Source organism: Typopeltis vanoorti, chromosome 9 (assembly GCF_054136105.1).
Source record: "Typopeltis vanoorti isolate ZY-2024b chromosome 9, IOZ_Tvanoo_1.0, whole genome shotgun sequence".
In the NCBI taxonomy this organism is placed as follows: Eukaryota; Metazoa; Arthropoda; class Arachnida; order Uropygi; family Thelyphonidae; genus Typopeltis; species Typopeltis vanoorti.
Window position 1 is genome coordinate 82,644,937 of NC_143557.1, and position 26,546 is coordinate 82,671,482.

General features: G+C 35.3%; 1 protein-coding gene across 1 annotated transcript in view; it reads left to right on the forward strand.

The window, feature by feature from the left end:
• Fam92 (CBY1 interacting BAR domain containing protein Fam92) overlaps nucleotides 1-26,546 on the forward strand; it is a 170,324-nt gene that overhangs the window by 46,687 nt on the left and 97,091 nt on the right. The window contains exon 3 of the mRNA XM_090397465.1: nucleotides 14,801-14,869. Coding sequence (XP_090253591.1) covers nucleotides 14,801-14,869 — 69 coding nt within the window. The remainder of the gene's footprint in view (nucleotides 1-14,800; nucleotides 14,870-26,546) is intronic.

The following is a 26,546-nucleotide window of genomic DNA, read 5'->3' on the forward strand; positions in this document are numbered from 1 at the left end:
TTTTAGCATTGTTTAGTGCAATCGTATTAAAAGTTGTAGGCATTAGTGAGCAGATTATGCAGTTACAAGGATAGAATGTGAAGAATTTAGCATTTTCAGAGAGGATAGAGAAAATAGTATGGAAGCTGATGAATTGCAGCCAAGAAAGAGTAAGAGGCAGGTGAGCAGATGGCAGTTCTTCCAAAGCAGTCTGGTGTGAGATTGAGGCCAATAGGACATAATATGCTGTTGATTGCTGCTGTAAGTCAGAGGATTCCAGGGATGATGTGGAAGACATGCATCAATAAATCAGTACAGTGAGTGCAGGTCAAGTAATTATTATGTAGGACTTCAACTATGGACACATAGATTGGAAAGATCACACAAGAAGGAAATGGAATATATACACCTCCTGACAACGTGAGGCAGACTGTGATGAGGGGACTCACGGCATGAAACAATTGGACCTAGTCATGGGATCAGAAGAGCTTTCTATAATTCTTTCCTCTTGAACCATTAGAGGGTGGATGATGCTGCACATGATTTGTGTAGTAATTACAAATATGTAATTGGATGTTGTTATAATTCAGGCAGTATATGGAAGAATGTAGATGACGTGCATTGGCAAATTAGCATGATAAGTGCAGGTCAAGTAATAATTGTGAGGATTTCAACTATGGGGACATAAAATATAATATAATAAAATTAGTTTAATCCTTTATCCAAGTGTGAGCAAACAAAGTTTGCACCTGAAAGTATCTTCAGGACTGGGGTAAGGTGGTACAACACCAGGGCAACTCGTTGCAAAGGTGGAGCAAGCCACCAAGACTCCGATCTCAGTATCTCCTATAATGCAAAACACATCTCCTTGCGGATATGTCTAATGTTATGCATTTAGGGAAGGGCCACTACCCAGACTAGTTTCGACCTTTATTGAGGTCTCTTCAGTGGGAGCCAGGCCCAAGTGGAGATATCAGGCAGAAGCATTAGCAGGTCATCTCCACCTATAGGAGTTGCCAAATGGTGTGCCACCCTTTTTTAATAAATTACTCTGGATTTAGAGAAAGATGTTGAAAGTTTAAAAATAAACTTTCAACATCTTTCTCTGTTGAAAGTTTATTTTATTTAGAGAAAGATGTTGAAAGTTTAAAAATAAACTTTCAACATCTTTCTCTAAATCCAGAGTAATTTATTAAAAATAAACTTTCAACATCTTTCTCTGTTGAAAGTTTATTTTATTTAGAGAAAGATGTTGAAAGTTTAAAAATAAACTTTCAACATCTTTCTCTAAATCCAGAGTAATTTATTAAAAAAGGGTGGCACACCATTTGGCAACTCCTATAGGTGGAGATGACCTGCTAATGCTTCTGCCTGGTATCTCCACTTGGGCCTGGCTCCCACTGAAGAGACCTCGATAAAGGTCGAAACTAGTCTGGGTAGTGGCCCTTCCCTTAATGCATAACATTAGACATATCTGCAAGGAGATGTGTTTTGCATTATAGGAGATACTGAGATCGGAGTGTTGGTAGCTTGCTCCATCTTTGCAACAAGTTTCCCTGGTGTTGTACCACCTTACCCCAGTCCTGAAGATACTTTCAGGTGCAAACTTTGTTTGCTCACACTTGGATAAAGGATTAAACTAATTTTATTATACTCTAACCAAGTGAAAAATAAACTTTCAACATCTTTCTCTAAATATGGGAACATAAATTGCAAGACAGAATGGTCACAGATAAGGAAGGGAATTTATATGGCATGTAAAGTAGGGGAAATGAGTTTCGAGAGTGGTGGATCTGATACATCAGAGAACTTAACAGTAATCATTCTATCTATTCTACCTCTACTTAGAGAAAGGTGATCATATAGTCCTGACCTGAGAGATTAGCAGATGTGCAGAATTTTCTGTTAAGAAGGGATATATGTGGAATTTCAAAGCAAGTGATTATGACAACCTGAGAAGTCATCTTTGACCAGTGCCATGGAATAAAAATTTGGAGGGGAGAGATGGCGTAGTGGGAGGCGGTCAAGGGGGCATTTGAAGAAAGCAGTATCAGAATGTATACCCAGAGTTAGAAAGATGAATAGGAGTTGCAGACAAAGAGAAGGTGATCAGCATGCCTATGAGCAATACAAGGCATGCTGATCACCTTATGAGAGAAAGCTAGCTGATGATGCAAAAGAAATCCTAAAGCTTTATTTTACTATGTGCAAGTAGAAGGGAAAAATGACTTTAAAAAGTACTAATGGTGGGGAGGAACAGAACCAAACCAAAATGTTGGATTACTATTTAGGTGGCAGTATTGCAAAAAATTCAGGTGATCAGGTTTGATTACCTGAATTTTTTGGTGATGACTTAAAGGGGAGAGGAAAATCTCTCAAGCCACTCATCCAGATGGTGAATGGCCTGCAGAATGCTTCTGTGAGGACAGATTGAGAGTTTGTAGGTTTGCAAATCTTGGTTGACAGGCAAAAAAGAGAGGGATATGATAGAAATGTTTAAGCTATTTAAAGGAATTTATAGGATTAATGCAAGGGAAATGTTTCAGCATTTGGCTAGAGAGGGCAGAACAAGAAGTCATCCCTAGAAGTTGAGTAAGAGGATGGTTAGTAAGTGTGTGTGAGGATCATATTTTTTGCACAGAGAGGAGTAAATGAATGGAACGAATTTCCAGAGTCATTTGTGGGTGCTTTGTCTGTTAATGGGTTCAAGGAGCAATATGATAGATATTGTGTGAATGGTTTGGGTCTCCCATGATAAGTCTTTGGGCTCCATTGAGGTGCATGTACAATAATAATAATTGTTAATGCTACAGACTCAGCTAAAGATAAACACTATCACACTCAAAAGTCAACAAACTGTGTTTAAACTCATTCACCCTGTCAGCATTTACCACACTGTCAGACAACACATTTCACTCGCCAGCCATTCTACATGCAAAAAACTTCTTATACCATGCTTCTTATACCATTTCCAGGAATCTTGTTCTGTTCACTTTTACCATTCTGTGAAAAATTTCTTTCACATTAACTCAATAATAACCCTTATCAATTAAAACATCTCAATCATATTCCCTTTCTTCTTGCAAATTGTATTTCCTCAGTTCTCTCTATTCCCTTTCTAATGTGGTCCATAACAATGAAAACTAGATGACTAAATCTGTGTACAGTAATCCATTTGAGGCTTGATGAAGGCCTTATACAGTGGAACCATAACATTTTTATTTCTGCACATTATGATCCTCCTATCATTACCATAATTCAATCTGATGACTTCACAACTTAAACAGTGTGACTCTTGAACTTCAGATCTTGTCCACCACCACCTTGTTCTGTTCACTTTTACTATTCTGCGAAAAATTTCTTTCACATTAACTCAGTAATAACCCTCCTATCATCCTCCTATCATTACCATAATTCAATCTGATGACTTCACAACTTAAACAGTGTGACTCTTGAACTTCAGGTCTTGTTCACCACCACCACCACTTCTAGATCTCTTGTCTCCTCAGCCTCCTTCATAATCCCCCCCCCCAAGTGTCTACTTCATATCCCATTGTTGCCTACCAAATTTCAGAACCTTCACTTTGTAACAATAAACTGGCAGTTCCTATTACTTGTCCACTCATGCAATCTGTTCAAATTCTCCTGTAAGGCCACAGCATCTGCTCGACTCCCCATCGTTCTTCCCAATTTTGCATCACCTGTAATAGTTACATATCTCCAGTTAAGCCCCCCCCTCTCAGTATCATTAATATATAAGTTAAACAATAATGACCCTGAAACAGACCCTTGCAGCACACCACTAATGACTTCTTTCAGTATACCACACCTCATACACAGCTTGCTGATACCTATCTGACAGCTAGCCACCTATCCAATTCACTAATTAGATCTGTACAATACTTAAGTTACCAACTTGTTCTTTAGCAATCTATCAAAAGTCTTTTACAAAATCGAAGTATACCACTTTTTATGCATCTTTCTTATCTGATGCATTCATCACCTTGTAATAGTATATAAGTAAATTGGTAAAGCATGACCTTTCTTTAATAAACTATTACTGACAATCACAGAGAATATTTCTGTATTCTAGTTCTCACCCACCTCTTAAGTACCTTAACCAAAATCCCAGACATACAGATTGGCCTATAATTTGTAGCATCAGCCTTATTACTACCTTTCTGAAGTGAGACAATTTTACCTTCCTTCTATTTCTTTGGGACTTGTGCATTGCAATACTAATGCTGACTCACTTCATTCCTTTTAAGACACATGTTGATATGTCATCAAATCCTATTAAATTAGTGACATTTTAATGGCTTATTTTGATTTAGTTTAAATTTGAAGCAACTAAGGCTGTGAGGACAGTATTTCATCATCATCAAATTCATGCCATGTATCCTCAAGAGGTGTGCAGGATAACAATAGTATTATATACAAAATTTATATCATTACTAACTTCCTATCTACAATTTTCTTCCAAATCTATCTGTTATCTATCAAGACTCCAACATTATCAGATCTTATATTTCTATATTCTAAGGCACTTTTTACCGTATCAATCCACCTATATCTTGGTGTTCCTCTGGATCTTTTTTCTGCCAACCTGGCAGAGAATACTTGTTTTTCTAATCTTTCTTCTCCCGTTCTCTTTAAGTGACCATACCACCTGAGATTAGATCTGCTAACACATTCCTGAATGCTAACAGTGTCGAGTTCTTTCCTAATATTCTCGTTTTTAATGATATTGCCATTGATGCCATCTGTTCACATCCCTGATCTTTCTCAGCATTCTCATATCTGCAGTCTAGTCTTTGGTCAAGTGTTTTAATTCTAACCCAGCTCTCAGATCCATAAGTTAAAATTGGTTTAAACATTGTCTTGTATACAGCTAATTTAGTGTTTTGACTGATTTCTCTCTTATTCCATATAAATTTATTCAGCTGACTTCCTAACATACCGGCTTTGTTGATTCTGTTGTCTATTTCCATATTTAATTTACCATCTTCACTAAAAATCGTGCCTAGCAGAAGTAAGCTGAAATATTTTTTTTGTTCTATAGGTTCTCCATTCACCATACAGTTGATATTTTCATTGTCTTTGTCTTGCTATTGTTGATTTTCATACCATATCTATTACAACAATTATTCAATTTAGTCAGGGAATCTTGCGGACTTGTAGCGGATTTATTTAGAAGTATAGCTTCATCTGCATAAAGCAAAGAGCTGACATTAACATCTCCATTTTGATATCAGGTTTAATACCACTTTCCTTCATAATGTTGATCCACATAGGTAATGAATAACAGAAAGGATAATGTACATCCTTGTCTGACACCAGATTTGACATTAAACCATCTTCCTGTACTTCCTTCAATTCTAACTGCTGATTACAACTCAAATAAAGACTAAGTATTGCTTGATATAATGCCCCACTGACACCATACAACTGTAGCATTTTGAATAGCTTCTCTATTGGCACCTTGTCATATGCCTTTTCTAGATCTACAAAACTTAAATACAGTTTTTTTGTTATATTCCCATGCTTTCTCGACTATTTGTCGTAAAGTGAAGATCTGATCCTGACAGCCTCTATTTGGCCTGAATCTAGCTTGTTCTTCACCAAGCTTCTCTTTCACAATGCTTCTCAACCATTTCTCAAGTATACTTGCATAGATCTTGCCTGGAACACTCAATAGAGTAATACCTTTGTAATTTTCACCTTCAGTTTTATTTCCCTTTTTATATATGGGTACTATGAGAGCTCCACTCCAATCATCTGGAATTCGTTCCTTGTACAGGTCTTCTGAATTATGCAGCGCAGCCACTGTAAGACTTTTTATACCTCCATACTTGATCATTTCTGGTCGAATATCATCTACTCCTGCTACCTTTCCATATTTCAGGCCTTTGATGGCTTTTTCTACTTCAAGTATGGATATGTATTCCTGACTACATGTCTGTTGAGTGTTTTTTTTTACCACTGCTATCACTACTTGTTTCATTTAGCAATTACTCCATACTTCATAGTAATTACTCCATACTTCAAAGATATCTTCTTCTCCAATTTTCATGTCATATTTATCATCTCTAATTTCTTTTACAGCACTCTTTCCTCCATTTCTGAACTTCTTCATCAACCTCCAAAATACCTTTCCACCTTCTTGATATTTATTTTCTATGTTCTTACCAAAGTCTTCCAGATTTGTTGAACTTTTATTCATTTTAAAATTTTCTAATATGTTCTTATTTTCAATATGAAATTCAATTTTATCCTGCTGAAGACTATATGGTAATCTCTTCTAATTTCAAATCCTCTGTCCACTCTAGTGTCCTTGAGCAGGACACTAGGACACACTGACCATCATCAACAATAATATAGTCAATGTTATTGTTGATGACTCTTCTTTCCATGTGAAATTTTGCACTTTTTTATGTTGGAACATTGTGTTAGTAATAACCAGTCCATGTTCTGAGCAGAAATCAAACAGGTATTTACCATTATTATTAGCTTTGCTCTTTTCTCCAAATTTTCCCCAAAAATTTTAAGTCTGACAATCATTTCCTACTCTGCTATTTAGATTCCCAACAAGGACCAACTTTCCATTTTTTATTGTGTCAGTTGCTTTCTCTAAAGCCTCAAAAAAATTCCTCCATCCTTTCTTTTAGTGTTGCACAGTGATCATCATTCATTTTAGAAATTATGAACTTTACAACCGTGTTATAAATAACTATTTTAATTTCCCAACATTTCGACCTTCATATTAAATTCATCATCTGGAGTATATACAAATATACAAGGACAAGCTGAGTTACATTTCACACAGTAGGCTAAAGAAACAAATGATTTGACCACTGGTTATTCTACTGGCATGACTCTAGTGAAAAAAAGGTTGATGAATTTAACATGAAGGTCGAAACGTCGGGAAATTAAAATTGTTATTTATAACACGGTTGTAAAGTCCATAATTTCTAAAATGAAAATTCCTCCACTTCTTAGTAGAAACTTCTGTGGGACCATAGGCACGCAAAAGTATCATTGTCCAGTTCCCCATTCTGATATTTGCTCACATCACTCTACTTGAAATTGCCTGCCATTCAAGAAGATTAGCCTTGTATTTAGTGTTGAATATTATGGCGACTTCTTTTCCTTGATTGTCATTGCCTGAATCTAACATTTTGTATTTATTGCTCAGAAAGATCTCACCAGTTTTGTCACCCCTATTATTTCGATATGGATATGGTACTTATCCAATTATTCTTCAGCTATTTCCATTTCTTTGCCATTCAGGCTTCGCATGTTGATAATGCCGATCTTGAAGTCTAGTAATACTGAGTTGGTATGTGTTTCAGGATTTGTTCCAGTAGCTGACTTTTTGCTGTTTTCCTTGGTTCCCTCATGATAAAATCAGGGGCCTTGTTTAACCAGGTGATGCCCTAGCCAGCATGGAATTCTGTCATGACATACCATCATTTTACATTGTGGTTTAAGCCAATAAAAATACAATTTGATCATCTAATTCCAAATTGCCAGCCCATTCTTATTCATTCATTATCCAGGTAGATACCTAACAGGGTGTGCCACGAGAAGGTGAGGATTGGATATTTGGTCAGAAAGCCTGGTTGCTTCTCCGCATTCCTTTAAAGGCTATATGGAGGTCTCCTCTCAGTTATACAGCTTTGACCCTTAAGCACTCGTAATGTAAAATATATATATATATTTGTTTGCATTTATCAGCAATTATATACCTTAGTCTTACTGCAACTGCCATGTGCTTAAGCAGTGGTGAAGCCTTAAATATATTTTAAATGGTCTACTTTGATTACCTTGATATTGCAATTGTTAAGGAATTACCTTCTAGGCAATTCCTCAAGAATTGCAAGTGTTCATATGCAATATTGTTACAATAATAGCAAGCACTATTATTGTAACATGCAAATCTCTATACTAATGGCAGCTATGTTGTCACTAGAATTTTACTTTGAATCTTGATAATTGTTTATTGTAATTGTAATTGATGTGATATTGAGTAATTGATATGATTCTTAGGAGTATATGATAATTAGCTTGTTCTTCAAGACTTAACAGAAATGTTCCTAAGCTAAGCAACTATGTTCCCCAGATTTACACGATAATTAAGTATTGGATGCTGTAAAAATCTTACATAATCATTATTTACTTATATCGTTAGTGTTTTTACAGTGTTATTATATGATAAAATAATCTAAAAATATATATGTATTTGTTTGCATTTATCAGCAATTATACATCTTAGTATTACTGCAACTGCCATGTGCTCAAGTAGTGGTGAAGCCTTAAATATTTTGGAAGTGGACTGCTTGATTACCTTGATATTGTAATTCTTAAGGAATTACCTTCTAGGCAATTCCTCAACTAATGGCATCTATGTTGTCACTAGAATTTTGCTTTGAATCTCAGTAATGGACATGCACATTAGTTGTAAGTTTTGGAACAGCTGTTGTCAATAACAGGAATGCTAGCCAGTGAGTAAGCAAGCAAAGATAAGAGAGAAAAAAAGAAAAGAAGGAGAGCTAAAAAGGAGAAAGAAACTGTTGAGTTAAATTTTATGATCTCAGAAAACTTATATGCATCTTTATCTACTCTCCAAGGAAGAACTGTGCAGTTAATATTGAAGGGAAGTACAGTGTATTAACCTTTTGTATATCAGTGAGAATGCTGTATGCTTAATTGATAAGCAAGTAGTATATGTTCCATGAAGTGAGATGGAATTTGCGGTAAAGTTCTTTTTCTTGGAAGTGCCTTTGGACCGGCTCAGTTAAATAAACTTCTGTTATCAGAGCGATCATCTTTGTCTACTTCAGCATATGATGGAAAGATGTTTTTTCATGAAACTTTATTGTCAAATGAAACTATGGAACTTCTAGTTGAATGTTATACTCAGTTTTTTATATGATATTTGATGTTATCCCACAGAACTAAATTTAACTGTAAGAGTCAGATTGAGAGAATTTTCTTTGAGCTCACATTTTGCATTTTTTAGAATGGTCATTTAAGGGATCTTTGTATCAATTAGATTTTCAATATATAGATTATTAAAAATAATATACTAATTTTAAATTTACAGAGAATGTAATTTATCAGATTTCTTTAGAAGGATAAAGAGAATGACAACATACCGATTGTATCTAGTGTGTGTGTGTGTGTGTTTATAGTGAATAATTTAATTTTTTTTTATACTTGTGCTTCATTCTTTTGAATTCATTACATGCTGATTGCAGAGTCATTGCACCATCACGGGTATGAATCTGAAGCATTCTGACTGACCAATAAACAAAAAGAATTATACATAAACATAGTTGATCACTTTGCAAAAGGTGTCATCCAGGTGAAGATTTTTGCAGTTGTTGATAAAACATCAGAATTGAGGTAGATGAACAGAAGGCACTCAGCATTTGAAAAATATCAATGTGAATACAGCAGGGGGACTGGATGACATGTCAGCCAGTGTGTTATATGGATGTGCAAGAGAATTGGCAGTGCCACTGCCAGTTCTCTGCAAATCAGCTTTGGCAAGGTTCCAACAGAGTGGAATGAGGGTAAGATGATTCCATTACATAAAGGTGGCTCAAAAACAGAAGTTACAAATTACAGACCAATTAATATATCAAGAGTGGTGGTTCAGGTATTAGAAAAGTTGAATAGAGGTAAAATTCAGCAGCAGGTTGATAGTGTTAGATCCTAAGTGAAGGAATCTTGGAAAGAAATCATTCATTTTAGGGTCTAACATATAAAAATTGCAAACATAGAGAAATACCTGCACATCAGTTGTAATTAAAAGTGAAACTTCCTCACTTTATGTAAAAATTTGTATTCTTTATTTAAGCACCTTATATTTAAGCTATTGTGATTAATTTGAGATTTCATTTTGTATGTCTTAAAAAAGTGGGATAATGTGAATTAAATTTAAGCCTTACTTAAACTATGTAAAATCTATTGTGAGTCATCATAAAGCTGTTAAGTATTAAATCCTGGAAGGCCTAAAGCTACACGCATACAGCGTAACGCTGGTGGGTATAGCTTATTCGGAAAATCACGTAACCATGTATTCCATGAATCTGAGTATATCAGCATCGTAAAAATGAAGGATAAGCCGAAGGGTGAAATTAGTAAGGATCGTGTGCAAAAAGGGGCTGAAAAAGAGGGCGCTCTATAGGAGTATAAAAGGGGGTTTGAGCCTGGAACAAGGCTTTTTCTTGATCTCTTGTCGTATCGTTTTCCTGTTGGGTGGTTCGGAAGTTGGCGGGCAGTTTCGCATAAGGGGGGGGGGAGTGAAGTCTGTGATGTCGGGCAGTGAGCGTTCATAAAGAAATGAAGCTGGATTCCATGCAAAGCTGAAGGAAAATATTCCAGTCCTAGCAGAATCAGGCTGTTGCTGAAAAGCCCCATCGAGTTGTTCCTGAAATGCAAAGATTTTGAGTCCGTTTGGCACCTTACCGACTTTTTTTTTTTCTCAGCGAAAAAAAAAAGTCTGTAAGGTGCTATTGCTCTAATTTGTGTGAATGTTCATTAAAAGAAAGAAGATTGTTTACGATTGTGAAATCAAGAACTTTATAGTAAGGAACTCTGTGGACAGTCACTATTTAAAAAGTTAACCTCGTTTGTGAGTAAGAAGAATTGTTTAGGAGAGATCTTTTGTAACTTGTATGTGATAGGATTAACTTGATGTGATATGAAAGGTAGAATTTAGTGTCAGTAACATTAGAATGGTTGATAGTTTGTTCTTACGAGTAATACTGCTAGAAGGAATTTAGCTTAACTTATTATCATTTGATTTATATCCCAATGTGTAATTACTGTGTTTAGCATGCCTTATAAGTTTTAATTAGTTTGAATGAGTTTGTATTGTGTTTTAGATATTCCAATAAACATGTCATATTTTCCTGAACCTGAGTCATGCCTGCTTACGATTCCAAATTACCACTTATAAAAATAACCTATTTTGGCAGGAAGGATTTAGAGAGTGAATATAAAATATAGATTTAGGTCACGACTGCAATAATCTAGATCCATACGGCAGTTAAATAAGATATTGTGTAAGAAAGCTAAGAATCTAGTATTGTCTCCCTGAGTAAGGATCTTTTCTGCTATAGGATACTGGCTGGCGCAGCAAAATATAAGTTTGCCAGTATCTGGAGAGGAAACAATCCTAGATATAAGAATAAGATTTAAGTAAGAGAAGAAAGAATAAATAACAAAAGATAAATATATAACAAATGAACCAAGCTGGTAGGATTTATTTAATAGACAAGAGAGATATTTAGACAAGATAACAACTTTTTAACAATAGAGCAGCCGGTAGGATTTTGATAGAAGAAGGTTTAAGTAAGAAAGTAGAGATAAAGGTAAAACAACAAATTGAGAATAAAGAAATAAAACAAGGATACAAATTAAGTATAGAAACATCGATTTAAAAATAACAATAGAACACTTTTTAACAATAGGAATACAATATTCTATGGTGGACAGCATAGCTTTGTAAAAGGTGGGTCCTATAGCGATTTACCAATGTTTTATAATAGAGTAACAGCAGGATTAGATATGGAAAAAGGCTACACCATAATACTTCTGGACTTTGCAAAGGCATCTGACAGAATACTTCATGGAAAACTATTATAAAAGTTGGAACAAATGGGAATGGATATGAAACTGATGGCATAAATACATGGGGTGGCTGACAGACTGACTCAAGAGAGTACTATATAGTGGAGTGGAATCTAAGAGAATGAGGGTGACTAGTGGCGTACTCAGTAAATAAATAGTTTTAATGGAGCATGTGCATTAGACATATTAAAGTAACTACTAGAGCCACTACTCTTAATGATATAAGGGAGATAATCATTTCTTTGCTGATGATGAAAAACTGGGGAGAGCAGTAGTCGATAAAGGTGATATAGATATCCTGCAGGATGATTTAAATAAATTGGCATCGTAGGCAAAGGATTGTTAATTTAATGTTGCAAAATGTAAAGTTATGCACTTCAGGCAGAAATAGTTATACACTGTGTAGCACATTGATGGTACAGGATTGCAGGAAATCGAGGAGACTTAGAGGTAATTGTGGACAGAGAATTGAAGTTCAGAGGGCATATAATACTTTTATCTCATTCAATGTTATGGGATAAAAGTACTATGCCATACATAGAAGATGACTACAGCTCCTGCAACATAAAAGAAGCCACAGTAGTAATTCACTGACAAGACAACTGAACAGAAACCAAGGGATGATCCTCAGTGATATCTGGAAATCACTCATAAGATCACTCCACACATCAGAGTTTAATTTCACAGCTAATTATAGGACTACCTGCTTAACAGTGATGTGTATTGTTATGTATTGATTTGTAATGTAAACTCATTTGTTTTAAGCTGTTATATGTATATTCATCTAACCCAGAAGAAGCCACCAGTTAACGTGCCGAAACTATTCGGTTACTAGTTGTATCAAATTTCTGACCAATTAAAACTCAATCTTCAGTAGTTATCTTATTTAGTAAATTAGTATAATTTATTCATTACATGGGTGTGTGTGTGGGGGGGTACATTATTCAATTACTCTGTAACAAACTAGCTTAATAGACCATTCACATATTATTAATGGCTTTAGTAGAAAGAGGAAGTTGCACTTTTCACTCTGGAACATGCTGTGGAAACGTATGGATTCCACAGCATGTATTTTCACTCTTAACATTTCCAGCGTTTTTGATCATGTCTGTCTTTGTGGCCTGCTAAGCAAATAACTATCCTGCAGTCTACTTGCTACTTTCAGTAATTGCATAGCTATGCAATTACTTTTGCAATGGATGTTCACTGCTAATATTACCCATGTCTTTGCCAGTGATTGTATGCTCTATTCATTCTACTCGTTTGACAAACTGTGCATTGCTCAAATATTCCAAACTTCGAGATCATCTTCAGCCACTACCTTAAATACTTATCTCTATACCAACCTTCTGTGGGTGTGATGACAAACTTTATCACCTTCTGGTTCACCAAAATGTAGTCTTACCTTTTCTCTTCCAAAATATCTCAGCTCATACTTATCCTTATCCTGAGTAATACACAAGTCACCAAACAGGATCAGGGTAGGTGAGCTGAGATATTTGACAACAGTTTTTTTTTTTTTTTTACATCTTAAGTGGGCTGATATTTATCTGTTGCCACTTAGGCATTCTCTTATGCTCAAGATTCTATTTTTCACTCACCCAGCTACTGACTGTACAAATTTCAAATCTGCCCATCCTTATAATACAGCTCACATGTTTGGTGTGGTACACCTAAAACTGGCCTAAAAATTTTGGTGTCCAGAGAAGAGCAGTTTGACTTGTAGATGATCTGTCCATCACAGACTCAGCACCCCTATCTCACAGATACAATGCCTCAGTCCTGTCTATTCTATAGGTACTTCCATGGTTGCTGCTCCACTGAACTAGCTACCATCTTTCTCCCACTTTCTGGTGGGCCTCTAAAAACAAGAGCAGCAGCACATCCAACATCTCTTTTTAGTACAACTGTAAACACACCAAGAATTTATTTCATCAATTTCTATCCTCCAGAATATCCTTCCTCATGAAGGAAGGATATTCTGGAGGATGTAGGATGGGATATTTTTCCCATCCTGCAATCTGCAGCTCCACAAGAAAAATGTTAATGAACAATTTCTTTCCCAACTTTCACTTGTACCCCACACATGACACTGATGTGCTCATAGGTTCTTCTGTCGTTCTGTAGGATCAGTAATAAATAAAAATAAAAAAATACAATTTCCAGTCATTTCTATGTATTCCAAAAAAATGCTTAAGCTTTAGATTTCTTTTGTCTTTAAATCCATGTTATTTCAAGCTTCTGTCCATCTCAATTTTTGTTTTCAGTTAGACCAGTTTGCATGTGCAAAATATGGCAGAGCATTTCAAATTTATTCAAAAGCAGTAGTATCGCTCTAGCTGGATGGAATTAAATGTCATTTATTATTGTGGATATATGCTAAAAGTTGTCTGCTCAGGTTTTGGATTACAATTAGACCATCTGCTGTTGCCAGATTTTGCTGAGTAATATTTTACTGGTAATCTCAGGTTTGATTTTAGTCAGACCATTAGGAAAATTTGGGCACAAAATTTTTTACCTATAGTATGTAATTTAAACACTGCTCTAATTTCAATCTTTGCAAATATGTTAATATACAAAAATGTTGCTATAAACTGCACCTTTTTTTTTGTGATTGTCTGATTTCCTTATTGCTCTTGTACAATTTATTTTATTTTAAGATAATTAGACCATCTGCTGTTGCCAGATTTTGCTGAGTAATATTTTACTGGTAATCTCAGGTTTGATTTTAGTCAGACCATTAGGAAAATTTGGGCACAAAATGTTTTACCTATAGTATGTAATTTAAACACTGCTCTAATTTCAATCTTTGCAAATATGTTAATATACAAAAATGTTGCTATAAACTGCACCTTTTTTTTTGTGATTGTCTGATTTCCTTATTGCTCTTGTACAATTTATTTTATTTTAAGATAAGCATATTTGCACCCTTCCATTGCACATTGTTATTTTTCATTTTCTTAATTTTATTAAGTGATTTCTCCCATATCTTAATATATTTTATTTTATTTTATATGCAATTAATGGCTATTGAATTTATTTCATCATGTATTTATTGCTTGGTGTCAGAAATGTACACACATAAGTACAAAAAAAAAAAAAATCTACTGCTAGTCTGTTAGTTTGAAAGTATTGCACAATTTGTATTAGTTATTGTTATGTTTTTGTTGGCAAATAGGTACAAAGGTTAGAGGCTAAAGTAATACAAGAAATTGCAACATATGAAAATATATGCAAACAAGCTAAAGTAAGTTTTGTATAACAAAAGCTTATTTTTCTGGTAACTTTTATGAATTATTATGAACTAATTTTTTAAAACTTATTATGTTATCATTTAAAATGAACATCCATATGAAAATAAAACCCATTTCATAATGTTAGTTATTGATCAGTTCTTAAAAGTAACCATTTTAAATGGTAAACTATTTTATGGCAAAAGAAACAAAAGACATATAATTAGCAAGATTCATGTACATAAGCAGCAGTTACTGCAGAGTATGTGTAATGACAAAAGGCTAAGGTTCGTAAAGTTCAAAGAAGAATAATGTTGGAATTTTAACTGAGGTCATAATGATTAAGGATCTGATAGTGATTGTGGTCAAGAGGTCAAAATTCAGGAAATATATTACAAAAGTAGGTTGGTTAAGTCGATATCATATCTAGTTTCCAACCATCTGGCCGTGGCTTTGAATCCCACCATGAGCATGGTTGTTTCCAAATGCCTTTAGTTAAAAGACAATTTCATCATCCATTGTGAAATCACTACCCTCACTTATTGATGTCTGAAGTGGTCTACAGAACTGCTGTCCTTATAAGTAGTTTCCTTTTATATTATTTAACCCTTACTCACCCATGATACTAATAATAATGTACCTTAACTTTACCATCTTTTGTGGGTTGGATTCACATAAAAAAGGGGCCTTTTAATAATAATATTTCGAATTACTCTAATAATAAAAAGACAGCAGTAAAAGAAGGAAAAAGAAATGCTTATTCTCTAGTATATTTGAATCATAAGTAGTATATGTGGAAATATTTCTTTTTTTTTTTTGTGCAGCCGAAATATGTAAAAAAATGAATTATGTATGCATGCTATGCTTATGTTATTAAAAAATAACATAAGCATAGCACAGTCTTTTATAGTGGTCACAAATCAAAGCATATTTTGGGAACAGGCTTTATGTTGAATAATTGGATAAAACAATTAGTTATTGCTTTTAAAGGTAAATCACCAAGACTTTGCAGTTTGAGGTTAAGAGGAACCTTTTTATTTAATTAATGTGTAATTAGCACCCATGCACCAACCAAGAAAAAGGATGAGAATAAGAAAGAGACCTTTTATGAAGAACTTGATGATTTATGACTTAACTCTTGTCCAGTGAATGACATCAAAATAATACTGGGAGATATGAATGCCAAGATTGGTAGAGAAAATAAGTATAGACCAATAACTGGAAAACAAGGACTACATGATGAAACTAATGATAATGACCAGAAACTCATCTGCTTTGCAGCTGAGCATAACATGATTATTGCAAGTACTTTATCCATCATAAGAACATCCGTAAAATAACATGGAAATCTGATAGAAATACCTCCAATCAAATCTATCATGTTATTATTGATAGATACTTTGATTCAGACCACTATTTAATGATAAGTAAATTAAGAGCAAGAATCTCAAATGCACGTAAGACTCATGGAGAATGCCTACAGGTATTTAACGTGATAAACTTGGCATTCATATGAATGTTTCTAAATGAATGTGAAAACGAACTAAAGCAAAAGAATATCAAAATTATTGAAGATATTAATATAAAACGGAGCACTTTAAAAAAAATTCTTCTAGATTCAGACAATGCCATTCTGGGTAAAGCCCAAAAAGTAAAATATAATGATTGGTTTGATGTTGAGTGTGCAGCAGTCACATTAATAAAGAATGAAGTCTATAAAAAAAAGCTACAAAAAAGGCACACAAGAAACACTGTCGAAGAATATAAAATTGCAAGGAAGGAAGAGAAAAAGATACATAAAAAGAAAAAGAGGAAGTTTTTTGGAGGATCAGTTTAGAGATGTTGAACATCTTAGGGCATCCAATGAAAGCAGAGCTTTCTTTATAAAATGAATATAGGTCGTAAAGACTTTAAACCTAGAATCACTATATCTAAAAATAAAAATGGAACCCTGCTAAGTAATAAAACTGATATATTGCAAAGATGGAATAAACACTTTCATGAATAAATCATGAGAATACAGACAGTGTAGAACTCGATGTCATCTTAAGTAGCAACCAAGAAGTAATTGAACCTCCATCACTAATTGAAATCGAGGAGGGGTTTAAGAAACTAAAAAATAATAAAGCCGCTGGACCAGGCTCGATACCTTCTGAACTCGTGAAGAATGCAGGACCAGCTGTTCCAGAAGCAATTCATAATATTTTGCATTCAATCTGTATTAATGAAATGCTTCCCTCAGAATGGAAACAAAGTATAATATGCCTCATACATTAAAAAAAGGAGATATTCTCGAATGCTCCAATTATAGAGGGATAAGTCTACTCTGTACTGCTTACAAAATATTTTCAAATACAGGAATACCTCGATTATCGCTGTTATTGTTGCCACGAAAAATACCGCAATAATCGAATCCACGATAATCGGGATAAATAATGCATGTAAAATGGGTTATCATTGCCAAAGATTTTTCAGATCTATTAATTAAATTTTATATATGAAGTAAAAAAGAAATGTGTTAAACATGTTAAGTAAAAAATTAAGATTCATTTAGAAAAACAAGATTATTCTTTAATCTTTATTTATATATAAGGAGTACATACAGTACATACAATTATTCTTTCTTGGATAAAAATTGGTGTAGAATTGTCTGGTGGAATATTTTCTTTCTTTTTTTCTTCGTATAAAACTTGGTAGCAACGGATGGAATTTTCAATTTCCTGACGAACTCTCATTGATCGCTCGAGATTAGGATCGCGTTCAAGATTTTTTTCCTTTAAAATTTTCAGCAATTCTAAACATTTCGTCCATTTCTTTGAGGGTAAATTCCTTCGGTGGCATGTCAATTTGTTCATCATTATCATCGATTTGAGCATCGTAAGCACGTTCTCTCTCAAGGTTAATTAGGTCTTCATCATCCAGCTCCTTATCATGTGACTGAAGCAGGTCCTGAACATCACCTTTTTCAATTTCTTTTAGTCCTAGATCGAAGCCAAGCTTAGTTATGTCATTGATAACATAGGTTACTTCATTTTCAAATCCTTTAAAATCATTTGCACAATGATTTTAAAGTCCCACTCAAATGTCCCACTCAAAGAAACCCTAAAGCTCATCCAAGCCAAGTTTCCTCCCGATATCTCAGCCTCTATTTCAGTTCACAATGAACTCAGGTTATTTCGTTTGGCAAGGAAAGTTCTACAAACAGATAGCGGGGACAGCCATGGGTTCACCACTTTCCCCACCCTTGGCCAATTTCTTTATGGAGACCTTTGAAGAGAAAGCCTTAAACTCCGCCCCACAAAAACCCACTATTTGGCTTCGTTACGTGGATGATGTGTTCGCTATTTGGCCACATGGCTCAGACACACTCCACTCCTTCCTAACACACTTAAACAACCGACACCCCAGAGTCCAGTTCACCTTAGAAAAAGAGGAAAACAACACCCTCCCCTTCCTAGACACTTTAATCACTCACCAGCTTGATGGATCTTTGGTTTTCTCTGTTTACAGAAAACCCACCCATACTGGCGGATTCATTCACCAGAAATCCCACCACCACCCCTCACAACAATATTGGGTTGTAAAAACACTATACAACAGGGCAAAATTAATCTGCTCAGATGACAAGGCCTTAACTACTGAACTAAACCATATCCTCAACACTTTCTTAGCCAATAGCTATAACCCCCCAAAAAATCCAAAAAATACTAAAACCAGTAAACCCCCCCCACACAATAAAGATTACACCAAATCTATCACCATCCCCTACATCCAGGGCACCTCTGAGAAAATAACCAATATCCTCAAAAAATATGACCTTACTTCTTGTTACAGACCATATAAAAAGTTGTCATCCCTTATCCACTCTACCAAAGACCAACCACTTCCCCTAGACCTACCTGGTGTATACCAGGTCCCTTGCAGCTGCAAATTGTCCTACTTTGGCCAAACAGGCAGGTCAGCAAACATCAGGATTTCAGAACACAAAGACTACATCCGGTTTCACCAGTACAGCTGCTCTGGGCTGGCAGACCATGCCTTAGATACCCACTATAGAATTCGTTGGAAGAAAACAAAAATAATACACCGCAGCAAGTTTAAATACGAAAGATTATTCAAGGAATCATCAGCAGCTCTAAAAAACGTTCCTAACCTCAACAAATTTGGGTGCATGAAACTTCCCCAAATTTGGGAGACTTACATTATGAGAACTTCAGCCCAACTGCCAAGACAACCAAATTAGCCCGCCAGAGGGCACCATTAGGACTTTAGGAACAATATTAGTTTCTTGCTTTCTTCCTCATTTGCTTTTGTTAGTGCCTGCGTGCACATACCATATCTTTATGTTCCTGAAGATGGCAACGTGACGTTGCCGAAATATAGAAGTTATTCATTAAAGTTACCTTTAATTAATATACTTTATATGCGTTGTTAATTCCGTAAACTAATTACCAGTTAATATCAACAAGATTTTAAAATCAAGATTTAATTACTTGCAGTACCTTTCAGCTTCAGGACAAAAACAGTTTTTAAACCAACCCTCAAAAATAGTTTTTGTCATCCAAACTTTTCTGTTGAATCTCCAATGAACAGGGAGAAAAATTTTATTTAAACTCTAAGTGGGCGTGGATTTTGTGAATGATAAATAAAGAGAGGCTTCATCTTGTAATCTCCAGAAGCATTGTCACATAGTAAAAGTGTTGCATGCTCCTTTGAAACCTTGTAGCCAGGCTGTGATTTTTCATTTTTTTGCTAAAAATGTTTTAGCGGGCATTTTTTTTCCATAATAAGCCTGCTTCGTCAGCATTAAATATCTGAACATCAGTATAATTTCCTTCAATGATCTGTTGCAATTCACCAGGAAAACTAGCTGCTGCTTTTTCATTGGCACTTGCAATTTCACCTTGTACACGAACACTATGAATGCTCGATCGCTTTTTGAACCAATCAAACCACCCTGAACTTGCAGAGAAAGTTTCTTCCACTACTGATGCCAAATCATTTTCTCTTTCTAATTGTTTTCTTTTTAAAGTTTCAAACAAATTCACTGCTTTTGTTTTTATAGTCATTTGACTAAGAGGAATTCTCTTTGGGTTACAATCTTCTATCCACACTGACAATAGTGTTTCCATTTCAATCATAAGATGGCTTCTGTTTCTTGTGGTTTGGGACCCAGATGAGGTCGATGCACTTTGTCCTAGTTGCTTATAGTTTGCAGCATGGTCTAAAATATGGTGAACAGTTGATTCATTTAGACCGTACTCTTTTTGCAATTTTGGCTTTGGTTATGCCTGCTTCATACTTATTTATCATATGCTACTTATCTTCTAAGCTGATCACTCTACGTTTCTTCTTGATAGCTGTAGACTTGATATCATCCTTGTTTCTTTTAGCATTCATTGTAGGGGTAAATAAGAAGAGAAATAAATATCCACATGTACTTCAGGCAAAGGCGGACAGTTACTGGTGAGTGGCAGCAGGCACCGTCAGATAACAACAAAGCGCTACAAGAGAGTGATACCTGGGGAGTGACGACTCGAACTGGTTGCATATGTACTGGGCTACATCTCACGGGCGCGATAATTCGAATTTGGAGTGCAATAATTGGAATTTTGGTATCAAATTACAAAATGCGATAAATCGAGAATCGCGATAATCAAAACCGCGACGATCGAGGTATTACTGTATATTATTTAACAGGCTATCTCCTTTTGTTGAAGGAATTATCTGGGATTATCAATGTGGATTCAGAAAGGGAAGGTCCACTTTAGAACAAATATTCAATCTTTGTCAGATTCTTGAGAAATGTAATGAATATGGTATCGATACACATCACCTTTTCATAGAATTTAGAACTGTCTATAACACTATAAAAAGAAAGCTATTTATAAGAGCCATGAGAGATTTTAACTTTTTTGGAAAAATTATTAAAGCTACTCTCAAAGAAACAAAATTCGAATCCAAGGAAGTTTTTCAGAACATATATAATTTAAAAATGGAGTAAGACAAAGAGATACTCTGGTTTGTCTTCTCTGTAATATCTCTTTGGAGAAGATAATCAGAGATTCAAACATCAGTACTAGAGGAATCATAAATTAAAGATACCACGAGATTATATACTTGGTTTAATCCTTTATTCAAGTGTAAGCAAAGTTTGTGCCTGAAGTATTTTCAGGACTTGGGCAACTTGTATATAAAGGCTAATGATTTCACACACATATCCTTGTGGACATGTATAATGCTCTGTATTATGGGAAGGGTCACTACCTCAGACTGGTTTTGACCTTTATTGAGTCACATCAGTGGGAGCCAGACCCAGAGGTGATACTAAGGTTGAAGTAATGCAGAAGCCATATTTTCATATACGAGTAGCCAAAATGTGTCACATCTTATTATTAAAATACTCTGGATTAGAGATAGTTGTTGGACCTCAATAAAGGTAAAAATTGGTCTGGGTAGTGACCCTTTCTATAATGCAGTGCATTATACATTTCTGCAAGGATATGTGCTTTGCATTATGTGATACTAAGACAAGTGATGTTAAGTCATAAGCCTCTATATATGAGTTGCCCCATTCCTGAAAATACTTCAGGCACAAACTTCGTTTGCTTACACTTGAATAAAGGATTAAACCAATGTATAATCTCTTGGTATCTTTAATTTATACTATAACCAAGTGGAAAAACTTCCAGCAACTATCTCTAATCTAGAGGAACCATTTTCAACAAATCTGTACAAATCCTTGCTTTTGCTGATGACATTGATATCATAGCAAGAACACCCATAGCCCTAAAACAGGGATTTTTGGCTTTAGAAATGATGCAAAGAAAATGCACCTGATGATCGATCAAAGTAAAACCAAATATATGGAATGCAGCAAAAAAAATAAACCCCACTAATTCTTCAGAAATTGGACCTTACCAATTTAAAAAAGTGAATAGCTTTACTTACTTAGGATCGGAAGTTAATACTAAAAATGATATAGGTGCAGAAATTAAAAAAGAACCATTGTTGCTAGTCGTAGCTTTTATGGCTTAAAAAAATACCTAAAATATTCTTGATTACAATAAGAACTAAATTATTACTTTATAAGACTCTGATAAGGCCTATACTTACATATGCATCCAAAACATGAGCAATGTCTATGAGGGATGAAGAGGCCCTCAGAATTTTTGAAAGAAAATTCTACAAACTATTTTTGGTAGTATTCAAATTGATGGAATATGGTGAACAAGGTCAAACCTTGAGTTATATCATGCCTATAAAGAAATAGGTATTGTGAAATTTATCAAAATTCAACAAATGAAATGGGCAGGTCACATAGCGAGAATGTGTAATGAAAGAAATTCCAAAAAAGCATTCTCACATAAACCAACGTGAATTCGACCTTGAAGAAGGCCCAAACTACAATGGATTGACAGCGTTGATAGAGACTTCACACTTTTGAAAACCAAAAATTGGAGGACGATTGCTAAAAAAAAAAAAAGGACAGAATGGAAAAATCTCCTTGAGAAGGGCCAGGGCCCACACAGAGCTGTCGAACCACTGAAGAAAAAGAAGACTATGCTTATGTTTTAAAAGAGAAAAAAAAAGGTTGCATTGTGATTCAGTGAAAGATCAAATTCTTGTTCAATGTTTTTTTTTTTCAATGTTAAAGAACAGTAAATTAAGAAGAAGGAAATGAGGAAAATGGTGGCAGCTTTTTATTATCACAAAATAAATATAAATTAATGGTATAGTTCGCCCACCGTTTGTAGGTCCCTGCTTCGCGTCTTTCCAAGAATAGTCGATTCATGCTGAAGGGGAGAAAGAAATGAAGGACGTCCGAATTGGTCGCCAACACGCGAAATCACATGCTTTATAGGTAAAATTTTCCAACTGTTATACAAGCAACATAGTTAACTACAATAATCATAAAAGAGAAGTTAATTTTCCGACCGGTAATAATAAACAACTCATCCCACAATACGGACTGATTACCCTATTATCGGAATGGATTCTCCTTTTTCTGAGATGTGCAGAAGTGTCAAAGGATCTCTAATCGGTGAGCGAACTATATTATCCTTGATAATACCATCACTAATTTATATGTAGCTTTGGTTAGTTTTTATAATTTATTTATAGATATTAATAACGTGTGTTTATAATAATGGAAGCAGCGAGTCCTTTGTTTGAATTTGACCTGAAAAATTTCATTCCATGTATTGTGTGGAAATTTATACCTTGGCAAATGGAGTAATTTCTGGGGAAAATGATCATTCTAGAATGTGTCAGAAATGTGCACTAATTAAGCAGATTGAAGAACATCATCATCATCAAATTCCTGCCATGTACCTTCAAGGGGGTGTACAGGATATGATAGTACTACATGAAAAAAATTACATCATTACTAACTTCCTATCTACAATTTTCTTCCAAATCAGTCTGTTACTTGTCAAGACTCTAACATTATCAGATCTTATATTTCTATCGTCTAAGGCACTTTGTATGGTATCAATCCACCTATATCTTGGTCTTCCTCTGGGTCGTTTTGCTGCCAACCTGGCAGTGAACACTTGTTTTGCTAATCTTTCTTCGCCCATTCTGTTTAAGTGACCATACCACCTGAGATTAGCTCTGCTAATGCATTTCTGGATAAGGGTCAAAGCTGTATAACTGAGAGGAGACCTCCACATAGCCTTTAAAGGAATGTGAAGAACCGACCAGGGCTTTGACCTAATGTCCAATCCTCACTTTCTCATGGTGCACCCTGTTGGGTATATACTTGGATACTGAACGAATGAGGATGGGCTGGCAATTTGGGATTTAGCCGACCAAATTGTATTCTTATTGGTTAAACCAAAATAAAAAATGATGGTACAACATGATTGAAGAACATGGAATGTTAAATGCAGACAGAATTTCAAATGAGGTGCTGGATCAGGTCTATGCATACAAGAAAGTTATTTTCCCTTTTTTTGTTTTTCATGCGACTCCCACCCAATAAAAAGGTTGTAAACCTATAGTGCTGTGGGTGGGCTAAGGAGTTTTTTTTGGCTTTTTTTTGTATTTTTTTTTTTTAATGGAAACTTTGCTCTAGAGACCAGTCATGGAACTTTTTCAAGGTGGTAAATGAATGTCATCTACCACCTAAAGACAATTACGTATATCCATGCAGATAGCACGATTTGATCCATATCTGCTTTCTAACTGTTGGTTAGCAAGCAGATACACTAACCACTCTGCTAACTAGGCTAATATGAACTAAGGTGTTGGATTGCAAGATGATGGTAGCAGGGTAAAAGAGATGAGAGAGTGCGAGAAAGGTGATATGAGAATTTAAAACAACAACAAACAAACAAACAAAAAAAAGAATGTGGTATGATGTTGGAAATTTTGAGACTATAAGTATTCCACAATGCCACATAGAAATTAGACTAGAAAATAACTTAAGCAAATAGCAGGAAGGTAAGAAATGTGAAGTAGTAAAAGAAGGTATAAGAAAACATAAATGGGGTGAAAAAGTATGTGGCAATTTGTGGTTATTCGCTTGATTAGAGATTTGCTAGAAAACAAAGAACAAACATGTTTTCCAGCTGAGAAGATTAGTGATGTAACTGAAGCTATGTGTAAGTAGATAGAACAAGTGAGTGATATGATTGTGTTTATTGGAATGAATAATTTTTGAAAAAAAAGAAAAGTATGTGAGAAGAGAAGATATTGAAAGAGTTGTTGAGTGAAGGAAAACAAGTTCAAACAACTTAAGATTGAGTTTTTGCCATGGTAACCCAGGAGTGAGGGTGGAGAGTTGGGATTGTGAATGATTTTCTGAGTAGAATGTGTAGATGAAAGGGTGTGGCAGTGTGTGTATTGGATAATTTTGATTATACTTGAATAGTTCGGTGCTAGGTTTTCAGAAGAAATTGTTCACTGAATGAGTGAATATATATTGTCAAGGAAACTAGATGCATGTGGGTGGTTGTATGAAAGCATGAAGAGTGCATTAAATTAAAAGGTCAAAAATATGATTGTAATGGCATAGATAGTGTGCTAGGGATGACCCTAGGAATGGCTGGGCTAATTTTTCAAGAAAGAAAAGTGAAACTCTGGCAATGTAGTGGATGATATTTAGTTGTGGAAGGAATATTCCACTACCAAATATCACAAATAAGCTTCTTATTTGAATTGGTCATGCTTTAAAAGTTACTCATCAACATGGTGGTTGGCTGTTGTGCAGATATGCTAATGTCACTTGCATCAGGGATAAAGGTGAGAAGTTCTTAGCAGTGGTAGATGCAGTGGGACAAAAAATGTTTCACATTCATCAGACCGAGTGAGAGCCTTCATAGTTCAGTTGGTTTTGATTGTAGCATTCATTTGGAAAGACCTCTGTTCAAATCCCATCTAGGATGTGAAGAACCATTATTGGAGTTTTTAATTTGAAAGTGAGTTAGCTTCTCCTGGGAACTCAGATTTTTCATCCTACAAAACAGGCAAACCAGCGAGAAAAACACATGCAATTTACAGATATAGCAAACAATGCAGATAAGACTAACCAGCCTATTCTAAGCATTAGCAATTGCTAAGAAGCCAAGTTAATTTGGCAATTGAGCCTAATATGAATCCTTTCTTTCATTCTTAATATGAAATTTAGTAGATTTCTGTTTATCGAAAAACTATGGGAGGCCATTGTACTTGGATTCTGGTAGGTGGTAGAAGGTGATTTCCTTGGTTGTCAATGCAGGAATTGAGGAAAACAGTAATGCCAGGTGGTCAGCTTTATCTTTGAGTGAGAAATAGCAGTGGTGCCATCAGGATGAGGGAGAGAGAGAGAGAGGTGGAAGTACAGGAGAACAGAAGTTACTTCCAACAACCTTAGTGAGGGACCAGAAGGCATGGCTTCCATTTGGATTGGAGGCAAGTGTTTTGCTGTTGGCCTTTATGAAATTAGATTTGGATCTACTGATGGCTGATTTGTTGCATGCTTTGATATATGCAGAGTATGAAGCTGAAGTTTTTGAAGTTATCGACATGTAGTAAGCTGAAATTTTTTTCTTCGACATACTTTCAGCCGAACCGGGGGCTTGGAAAGTGGATCAGGATTATGGGTTGAATCGAGAATGAAAGAGATGAAGATGCACAGAAACAATAGTCAGACAAAGGAAAGGAGTAAAAGAAATTCCAGCGGTCCTCCCAGTTTGCTCCTTTGTAGTGCCAGAGGATGTGTGGTAGGGAGTGGCTGGAGAAAGGGCATTCTCTGACTCAGATCACAATCTTATACAAGTCTCAAGATTGTGATCTGAGTTGCTGAGAGGAGAGGTGACCTATGTGGTGTGTCTGAAAGGAAAATTGGTCAAAAAGGATCCTGAGTATTTGAAAAAGTGAAGTAGGTTATCAGGAATTTGAGTAGGTAGATGTATGATTTGTGTTGGGTCCTTACTTATAGCAAAGACTTCTGCTTCTTGTCCAGCTTGGTTGGTGGTGTTGGAATAGGGGAGGCAGTTGGAATTGTGGACGTTGAGGTCATCACCCAGAAAGATAACCTCAGCATTCTGATAGCTGGATTGCAGATGGTTGAGTTTCAAGGAAAGGAATGTGAAGAGGTATGAATGGTTATGTGTTTAGAGACTGGTAAATGCAACAAATGAATGTTACTAAATAGGGCAAGGAAACCTTTAGCCGGAGAATTTTAAAAGCAGGTGATTCTAAATA